At 33.2% G+C, this 10,988-nt stretch overlaps 1 protein-coding gene across 1 annotated transcript in view; it reads left to right on the forward strand.

Moving 5' to 3' along the window:
- The window catches only part of LOC110028422 (spermatogenesis-associated protein 20), a 75,190-nt gene that overhangs the window by 12,625 nt on the left and 51,577 nt on the right, over nt 1-10,988 (forward strand). The window contains exons 2-4 of the mRNA XM_020730256.1: nt 2,360-2,508; nt 2,836-2,992; nt 9,779-10,019. Of these exons, the coding sequence (XP_020585915.1) occupies nt 2,360-2,508; nt 2,836-2,992; nt 9,779-10,019 (547 nt within the window). The remainder of the gene's footprint in view (nt 1-2,359; nt 2,509-2,835; nt 2,993-9,778; nt 10,020-10,988) is intronic.

The following is a 10,988-nucleotide window of genomic DNA, read 5'->3' on the forward strand; positions in this document are numbered from 1 at the left end:
TTGGAGAATCAAAAGAAAAAGTTTTTATAAATAAAAATAGTTGGCGGTGGAATAATAATGTGCAAGAAAAGATATAATATAAGAAGTTATGTTATAAAAATTGATTTAAATGTAAAAGCTTAGAAAACTGGAAAAAGTATCAAACAACCCGCAGACAGTCTAAAAGAACAATCCGTGACGCTAAAAATTTTGCTTTTAATGATCTTTATAATAGATTAGATATTAAAGAGGGTGAACAATATATGTATAAACTAGCTATATGTATAAACTAGCTAAACAAAGAGAGAAGAAAAGTAAAGATTTAACTCAAGTAAACTGTATTAAAGATGAAATCAAAAAGTACTTTTCTTAGAAAAAGATATTCAACATAGGTGGGTGAGTTATTTTCATAAACTTTTTAATGAAGTTTCTGAAAATACGATCGATCTTAGTGATCTTAATATCGTGAATAATAATAAAATGTTTCATTTTTACCGTCGCATTAGTAAAAAAAATGTTGAGGAAGCTTTAAAGAAAACTAAGGGTGGAAAGTTTGTAGAACCCGATGATATCCCAATTGAAGTATAGAAATATTTAGGAGATTTGGGTGTTTCTTGGCTTACTAAACTCTTTAATATTATTTTAAAAACTAAAAAGATGCCTGAGGAATGGAGGAAGAGTATTCCCCATTTTTAAGAATAAAGGGCATGCACAAAAGTGTGTAAATTATAGAGGAATTAAGTTGATGTGTCATACTTTAAAATTATGGGAGAGGGTAATTGAAAATAGATTAAGACGCATTTATGTCAGGCATTTATCTCAATTTGGATTTATGTCGGGCAAGTCTATTATAGAAGCTATACATTTATTGAGAGGTTTGATGGAGAAGTTCAGAGATAATAAGGCGGATCTAAATTTGATTTTTATTGATTTAGAAAAAGCTTACGATAAGGTTCCAAGGGATATCCTTTGGAGAGTTCTTGAGAAGAAAGGTGTTGATATGACTTATATTCAAGTCATTAAAGATATGTATACTAGAGATTTTACTTGTGTTCGAATTGAAGGAAGATTGACCAAATACTTTCCTATTTCTGTTGGATTACATCAGGGATCGGCTTTAAGCCCATATCTTTTTGCTTTAGTTATGAAACTTGAATTATGGAGGTCTACATTGGAGTCTAAAGGCTTTCATTTAAGTAGAACTAAAACTGAATACATGAAATGTAATTTTAGTAGTAGAGCTCTAGTGACAGAAGTGTGACTTTGGGTGATCAAATTATTAAAAGGTGTGAATGTTTTAGATATCTTGGGTATGTTGTTCAAAGCGATGATAATATAGATGAGGATGCTAATAGTAGAATTCAAGTTAGTTGGTTGAAGTGGAGGAATGCTTTGGGCCTTTTGTGTGATAGAAAAGTATCGCTTAGACTGAAAGGAAAATTTTATAAAACAGTGGTGAGACCTACAATGCTCTATGGCGTTGAAGGTTGGCCTTTAAAAAAGAAGCATAATAATAAGTTAAGTGTTGTCGAGATGAGAATAATTAGGTGGATGAGTGGCTTGAGACAAAATGCGAAATGAATATATCAGTGATAGGGTTGGTGTAGCTCCTGTGACGGTCAAAATTAGAGAAAGCCGTTGTTTGGTTACATTAAATGTCGACCATCTGATGATCCGATTAGGAGAGTAGATGTTTTAGATTTGACTTGTGTTAAGAAAGGCAGAGGTAGATTTAGGAAGACTTGGGCTTATTGTATAAAGAATGATCTTAATTTACTAGAACTAAATGAAAATATAGCACTAAATAGGATGCAATGGAGAAAAATGATTTATGTAGCCGACCCCACGTAGTGGGATTAAAGCTTTGTTGTTGTTGTTGCTCTGTAAAAGTGTTTTATGTATGAATAAAATTTATATTTGTAAATTGACAATACCATTCTATAAGAGCAGGTTAGATATTTGCCTTACAACCACTTAAATTATGTTGCCATTGTTTGTTACTAATAATTTTATATTACGTCAAAAAACTTGTAGCTCTAACTCTATTTTTTGTTCAAATATCGAGTAAAGTGTCAGCAAAATAGTTTACCTTTTAAATGGAGCCATTTTAGACCCAAATTCTATAAAAGTGTCAAATTAAGCTCCAGAGTCTTTAAATTTGGCTAAATAGTCTTTCGTGGGGACTATTTTACGCTTATTAAAAGAGTCTGGGACTAAATTGGCACTTTTAAAGACTTTGGGAATAAAATGGCCTTATGCAAAGAGTCGTGGTACTATTTTGACACTTTTCTCTTCAAATATTTGTTATTGTGTTAAAGTGCAGTAACTACTATGAGAAATCATGATTTTAGAGCTCTAAGTCTTGAAGTTATGCTACCAGGTGTATATGACATATGTTCAAGCTCTTTATGGTGGTGGTGGTTGGCCATTAAGTGTTTTTCTTTCCCCAGATTTGAAGCCTTTCATGGGTGGCACCTACTTCCCCCCTGATGACAATTTTGGGCGACCTGGATTCAAGACAGTTCTTAGGTGAGAATTAAACATGCCCTCTTAAGAGAGAGCTGGTTTAATAAGCGTTTGTTTGGCATCAATTTTGTTTTATAAAGCATATTTGTTTATTTTGTCTTTTCAATTTTTTTTTTTATTTCTAAAAATAAATAAACATGATTTTGAAAACAGTCAAGACAACATTTAAGTGTTTTGAGTGTTTTTAAAACGAACTATACTTAATTGAATTGTCAAATATGTTTTATTTCTAATAAAAACATAAAAAAACAATATCAAAATATATTAAAAATAAAAATAATAATAAAAAAAAGTGATCCCAAATGTCCCTAAGCGTCATCCTTGCTTTAGGAAGGTGAAAGAAGCATGGGAAAGTAAAAGAGAAGTACTGGAGCAGGGTGGAGCTCTTGCAATTGAAGAACTATCTAAAGCCTTGTCTGCTGCTGCTAGCTCCAGAAGACTCCCAGATCAAATTTCACAAGATGTAGTCAAACTATGCTCTGAACAGGTGCCAAAAATCTGACTGCTTTTTCAAAACTGATATTTAAACAAGCACAGATAATTTTGGCCTTAGTAGACCTTTTTTTATCTCTGCAAGGCTTAAAATACCACTGGCATATTAGACACTTATCAAAACATTATTATTTTTTAGTTATCAGTAGTATATTTGTGCTATTGAACTCACCGAAGTTTGGAAAAGTCGAAATTTTCTGTTATGTCCAGCATTGTTTATGTTCGCTTGTCTCATATATGCGTTATTCTTTTCTTTTTATTATTTTAAGTGTTAGGAGAGAACTGAATGATTTTATTCAATAACACTTATTTATAATTATAAATGATAAATACAATTGATGAGAAATAAATGATAGAATGAATATTGTTGATATGCATATCCGGTTTAGGAAACTATGGGTCCACTGTTATATTTAAGCGGGAATATTTATTCTCCCTTAATTATCCATTAATGGGTTTTATTTTTTTTTTGTTATGATGATCTGAATTTCCCTCCCACTGTGTGAGGATTAGTCTAAGTTGTATATATATTTGTTATTTGTTTAATGGGAAGATAAGAAAGTTTTTCCTCCATATTATACACGGTGTCAGAGCTAGGAAAGAAACCCTAGATCTCCTTTCAGTCGTTGGAATACTCCCTACAGTCTGCAAGCCTCCTTGGGTGACTTGACGAAAGTTAGTCCGTGACAGCCTGCAGACTTCCGCTGCCTCCCATAGATTTCCACAGCTTTGTTTCCCACAAGCGCACGAGGTCGAGACTCCTTCCCTGCAGATTTCTGCTGCTTTATTTCACGCTAGTGCGGTCATGCAGAGCATGTAGCACTGCAGATTTCTGCTGCTTTATTTCACGCTAGTGCGCGTGAGGTTTTGACTCTCGTTGCTTTCATGCAGAGCATGTAGCGAATACACGATTTTCTCTGTCCAGTGGAAATCATTATCTGATTTTCTGCCTTTGATTCTACAGCAGAAATCATAAATTCAAGAGACTTTCTCTTTATGGTGGAAATCAATTTCACTTGACTGGGTCCAAAGTCAATCTCTCCAACGCAAATCATATGCTCTCTGCCGCTGAAATTTTCTTTTTCGAGTGGAAGCCCATGACCTGTTGCGTGCCACAACCGGGTTTGAAGTTCATCTATGTGGTGGAATTCCCATGTCAGCGACATACATTTTCTCTCCACGGTGAAAATTCTGTATCAACAGTAGACAGTTTCTTTTTCTTGTGTAAATTTTGTGTTGACAACAAATAGTTCATCTCTTTAGTGGAAATCCTAATGATGACTAAATATGACTTGAAAGCTGCTTCTTCCTCTTCAGAAGTTCGTCTAAACCCGAACCTATGATGTTTGGTTCAACAACATCTGAAGTTTATTCCTACATCACCAATCACAAACTACATAACAATAATTTATTCCAATGGTCTCAATTTGTGTTCATGTATATCTATGGTAAGGGAAAAAATGATCATCTCACTGAAGAAAATCTTATACAAGAAGTTACTGATCTTAAACATCAGACATGAAAGATTGAAGATCACATGATCATGTCATCATTTGTTAATTCCATGACTATTAAAATTGAAGAAAATTTTCGCTTGTACAAAACGATAAAGGAAATTTGGGATGCCGCAAGGGAAACCTATTCAAGTGTTGATAATACCTTTGAATAGTTTTACATTGAAGCTAAGATTACATGACCTGCGTCAAGGTGAGTAGAATGTTACTCGATATTTCAATACTCTCTCCAATTATTAGTTTCAACTAAATATCTATGAAACATACACATGGAGGTCCTCTCAAGACTCTGTCATTTACAAAATCATTGTTAAGCATAAGAGAACTATTAAGTTCCTTCTAGGACTTAACAAGGAACTATATGAAGTGAGAGGAAGAATCATGAGAACCAAACATCTTTCTTCAATTATGAAGCCTTTGCTGAAGTATGGAAAGAAGATAGCATGAAGAAACGCATGATGCCAAGTAATCTCATTACATGACAACTCGATTTATGCACAAAAAATCATCACAGGACAACAAATCAAAGATGAATAGATGGTGGTGTGAGCATTGCAAAAAACTCGATAATCTCAGAAGAAGTGTTGGAAAATTTATAAAACCCTGCATATTGGAAGACCAACAAAGTTAAAGGTGATAGGGATTCTCAGAAGAAGTGTTGGAAAATTTATAAAACCCTGGAAGACCAACAAAGTTAAAGGTGATAGGGATAATCAAGCTAACTCGACATCAAAGGAAGACAAGTCTCATGAACATAGTCCATTCAACAAGAAAAAACTTGAAGCTCTCCCAAGGCTTTTGGGACAATATTCTAAGACTTTTACAGCCTTTTAGCATATTATGGTAGTCTTCAATTTGCTCTTGTTGCTCTCAACAGGAAGAATCAGTATTAGATAGTGGACTTTGGAGCATTTGATCACATGACAGGTGATCTTACTGTTTTCCAATCATTCCATTCTTGCAAACACCATGCTGCAGTTAGAACTGCAGATGATTCCCTCTTATTTTTTGAAGGACAAGGAAATGTGAAACTCACAAAAGATCTTATTCTTCAATCTATACTTTATGTTTCTAAACTTCACTGAAATTTAATGTTTATCAGTAAACTCACTCGTGATATGAATTGTGCTACTAAATTCTACCATAATTTGTGAATTTTAAGTGATAGACTCGGGGAAGGTGATTGACAATGCTGATATGCATTATAAACTTTATATACTCACTAAGACTCCCACTTCAAAAGGATCATCCCATCATATACAATCCTCTGATTCAAGTCTTTTCTCTGAGTTTGTTTCTCATCAGAGTCAAGTTATGTTATGACATTTGCACCTTGGGCATCCTAACTTTCAATATATTAAAAAAATATATCCCAATTTATTATCAATAAAAAGCCTAGTTCTTATCAGTGTGAAACTTGTTAAACATACTTGACAAGTTTACCAAAACCTCGACTACAAACCACACTAAAATCACTTAGACCTTTCTCGTGAGGAAAAATTTGAGTTGCTGACATATTTAAAATATTTCACGATATGATCCTCACCCAATTTCAGGGCAAAATTTAAATTCTCATAATCGATAATGCAAAAGACTTCTATAACTGCACTCTCAGCCTTTTTCTATCTAAAAATGGTACCATTCATATGAGCTCTTGTATTGACACATTCCAACAAAATTGTGTGGCTGAGAGAACGTACATCTCTTCAAAGTGGCCCGGTTGATTCTATTCAATGTACCCAAACACTTCTGAGGTGACACATTTCTCACATTCACCAATCTTATACATGAAATACCTAGCAGAATGCTAAAATTTAACAAACCTCTCAACACCCTCATAAAATCCTACTCATGTATTTAGTCATTTGCCTCTAACCTACCATTAAAAATTATTGATTACATTGTGTTTATTCATCTACGTCAACCTAATCAGACCAAACTTTATCCCAAGTCAATCAAATTCATCTTTGTGGACTACTCTTCAAACAAAAAATGGATATAAATACTATTCTATAGAAATACAAAAAAAATTACAAATCCATGGATGCACCTTCTTTGAAAATCAACCATATTGCCCTAAATCTAACATTTTGGGGGAGGGTTAGAGAAAATATCATATTTGAGATACCATATAAGAACCTCAAACTCACTTCCCTTATATATCTGATGAACTCACTCTTGTTTCCACTATTACAAATCAACTTGAAAATAAACATATTACTTCACTAAATTCTCTCACAGCTCATACTAAGAACCAAGAACTTCGTGTTTACACTAGAAAGAAAAACCTAGTGAGCATATAAGAGACAATATGCAAAATCAGGAATGCAAATTACGGAACCAACTCTACACACTCTAAATATTCACACAATGTTCACACAGAGCTTGGGTCAACACATCATGAACACCAAGAGGAAGGAGCACAAGAATGCACAAAATACCCAATAAAGAATTTGCGACTAATGAAAAATTATGATCCTCTTAAAAATCTTTTGTTTAGAACTTGGATAATGTGTTGGTCTCAAATTCAATCCAATAAATCTTATCTATTTTTGCTTGGAAAAAAGCTATGGATGAAGAAGTTTTTGCAAAAGAATGGTATATGGATCATAACAAATTCAGCACATGGGAAAAGAGCTGTAGTGTAAAAATGGGTATTCACTATTAAATACAAGCAGTTGGGAGCATATAAAGGTTCAATGCTAGACTTGTAGAGAAGGGTTCACTCGGTGTTATGTGAAGCGATAAAACTCAACACAATAAGAGTATTACCGTCAAGGCTAGGCTTATAGAAAAATGGTTCATTCAGTCTTATGGGATCGACTGCCAGGATATATTTGTACTAGTGAAAAAACTCAACATAGTAAGAGTATTATTATTCTTAGTTGTCAACCAGGACTGACATTTACATCCGCCAGATATTAAAAATGCATTTCTTAATTGAGACGTTAAGGAAGAGGTGTATATGGAGATACCTCCAGGATTAAAGAACATCACAAATAATCTGCTAACGTGCAAACTAAATAAATCATTGTGTGGGTTGAAATAATCTCCCAGAACATGTTTTGAAAGGCTCACCAAGATTATTCTTATCGATGGATACTATCATTGTCAGTTAATCAGACTTTATTTATGAAATCAAATCAAGAAGGTATGATAATTATTCTTATTATATATACAGATGATGTTATTTTTTCAAGTAATGACGTAAGGGAACATGAAACAATTAAAAGAATAATGATTTCTAAGTTTGAGATAGAACATCTTGGAACTTTAAGATACTTCCTGGGAATATAAATAGCTAGATCCAAAGAAACAAGTAATGACGTAAGGGAACATGAAACAATTAAAAAAATAATGATTTCTAAGTTTGAGATAAAACATCTTGGAACTTTAAGATACTTCATGGGAATATAAATAGCTAGATCCAAAGAAGGCATTGTCATATCTCAAAGAAAATATATCATTGACTTTTTTAAAGGAGACATGAATGTTGGAATGTAAACCAACAGATACTCATATGGATCTCAATGGACTAGCATCAAAAGGAGAGGATAACACCCCAGTTGAAAAATGAAGGTTTTAAAGACTTGTGGGAAAACTTATTTATCAATCACATACAAGATCTAACATTCCTTTCTCTGTTAGTGTAGTGAGAACATATGATTGATTTAAATGAAGATCATTTAGAAGCGGTTTTTTGAATCTTGAGGTACCTAAAGATGACTCATGACATGGATTGATATCAGTTGATTGCCTACCATTAACGTTTAGTCTTCTAGCATCTATGTAACCTTCATGAATTTACTTTTCTGCTTGTGGGACACTTGTAACAAAACTTACTGCCAATCTGCAAGCTTTTGAACATAAGTTGTTAAATGCATTTGTCAATTGAGCTTGTTTGGTCATGTTCTTCCACTCCTTTCTCACCTGTTCTACAACAATTTGTATTCGGCCTTCCTTTCATGATCCAGTTATAATCATGTAACAAAATTTTAGCATAATCCAGTCTAAAAATACCCTTAAGTGAAGTTGCAAAGGCAATGCGATGAAGTTTGTGTTGAGAAAACCTTGTAATTATAAGGGCACGGGCATGGTAAGTGTTGAGATTTGGGTTTCAGGATTTGAGGGTAAACTGTGAGGAATTAGCGGTGTGAGAGGAAAATAAATGCTTATTTGTGGGTTCTCACCTTGAAATATTGATGGAAAACTGGAAGAGAGGCTTGTTAAAAATGCCAAGCTTCTTATATCCTAACCCAACCTTCTTGCTGATATTTTTTGAACAGTTGCAAGAATCTCAACCTAATTTTACTTTCATACCTTCGTGTGTCATTTTGTCATGCAGTTAGCGTGTCTAAATGCCTTGTCCAACTAAGAGCTTGATTATGCAAGAGCAAGAGTTGCACTTATGTGGCAATCAGCCTTTTGAAAACCATTTGCTTTTGCTATTCTCAAAATATTATAGAATCAAAATCATAATTTTATATTTTTTATAACTGTTTGGGTTGAGCTCGTTCTTCATTCATTCATGTTTTTTGGTTCGTTTTTAAACATTGATCATCACTAACCTAATGCTAATTCTTTTTTGGCTAGTTTTGTAAATTCTTCACTCCCTTGTAAGTGTTATGTGCTATGCTATTTCTAGTTTATGTAACCATTTTTGCTAAGAGTAGCTCAAAACTTAACATTCCCAAAAAACTATTTTTGAAAGCAAAATAGTGCAACTGACAATAAACCCCTAGCAACTAAAATAAATATATGGGGCATTTACATACATACCACCCAATTCCGATGCATTTACATATCTAACAACTAAACTTTACTTTTCACATTTTTACCAACAAACTCTTTCATATCATATTAAAAAAAATCACTATTTTAAATTTTAAAAAATGAAATACATCTTTTCATGCATAGCTGAAGTACATATATGTAAAAATTGAAGTTTAGGTGTTAGATATGTAAATACGTAAGAATTAACTGGTATGTATGTCAAGTTCCTAAATATATTTATGATGTTTGCCGGTTATAGATACGATGATCAGCTTTCTTTTTTAAACCTTAAAAAAATCTGTTGTACACCATTTTCATTAGCATAAAAATCTGTTGTACACCATTTTCACTGGCATAAAAATGCATTTTGTGGTCATGCTGCAGTTAACAAAGATATGTCATTCCTTTACATATACTTTTTACATGAAACTTTTTATCTACGCCTTCATTGTTAATCTTCTCTGAATTTATTCATTTTGTGTGTCAATCATTAGCTATCAAGTAGATATGATCCAAAATTTGGTGGTTTTGGCGCTGCACCGAAGTTCCCTAGACCTGTTGAGATATGCCTCATGCTTTATGAATCCAAGAAACTGCATGAACAAGGGAGGGAAAGTGAAGGCAACAAAAACATAGAAATGGTTCTTCACACATTGCAATGCATGGCTAGAGGTGGAATTCATGATCACCTTGGAGGTGGATTCCACAGATATAGCGTGGATGAATGTTGGCATGGTGAGTTTGTGTGGTGATCTTAAAGGTTTGTGTCCTTGCCTTATTCTTTCTTTATTGGCCTTTATTACTGTGGAAAGCTTGTCATTGAAATGTTATTATTAAATTTGGAGAGAATTTTTTTAAAACTTATTATTGATCAAGAAGAAAACAATATTTATAGTATGGTTGGTATTCTTGCACATTTAATTTATATGGTACTTTCCCAAGAAAATTAGATGCAATTTCGATTTTTTTTTAAAAAAAATTTACCAACCAATTGGAATAACCATTTACTCTTTTGCTTCTAGGGATGGGTTTCATTTTCCTTCCATCAAACCGATGCCCCCCTTTGATCTCATTCATGCATTCATTTTATTTTTGTATCCTCTATCAAGTTGGAGAGTACACATCAATCAATTCTAACATGCTCATGAGAAAAACAAAATACAGTCCTTTTATAAGGATATCCGTAGTTTTCTATAAGGTAGGAATAAAAGACATGCAAATAACTCTATTGGAAAGTGGTGATTAACCTCAACATGGTGACTTCTTTGTGTTGGGAAGGACTGTCGGCTATACTTATCACTATCTTATTTTCAAAATATAGTTTCATTGAAGAATTGTAGTTTTTTTTAGCTTAACCAAAACCTATTATAACCACAATTCACATGCATCATTGGTGATGGTTTTGTATTCAATTTCAACATTATTTTGAGCTATTGTATTTTGTTTCTTACGCCTTTATGAGACAAAGTTACCGCATTCATTGACAGTTGTCCCGGATGAAAATAATGTTGAAACTCCGATTAGGCGACATTAGGGCGACGATAAGGTTCCACCTCATGTTCCTACTCAAGATATAAATATACTACTTGCAAAAGAAAGATGATACAACACTCTTGGGAGCAAAAATCTTAGAATCGTCTCTCAAATTCATAAACTCAACAAAACTAATTTATCCAAAACTCTAATACAATATATATATATATA

Source organism: Phalaenopsis equestris, unplaced genomic scaffold (genome assembly GCF_001263595.1).
Source record: "Phalaenopsis equestris unplaced genomic scaffold, ASM126359v1 Scaffold000002, whole genome shotgun sequence".
In the NCBI taxonomy this organism is placed as follows: domain Eukaryota; kingdom Viridiplantae; phylum Streptophyta; class Magnoliopsida; order Asparagales; family Orchidaceae; genus Phalaenopsis; species Phalaenopsis equestris.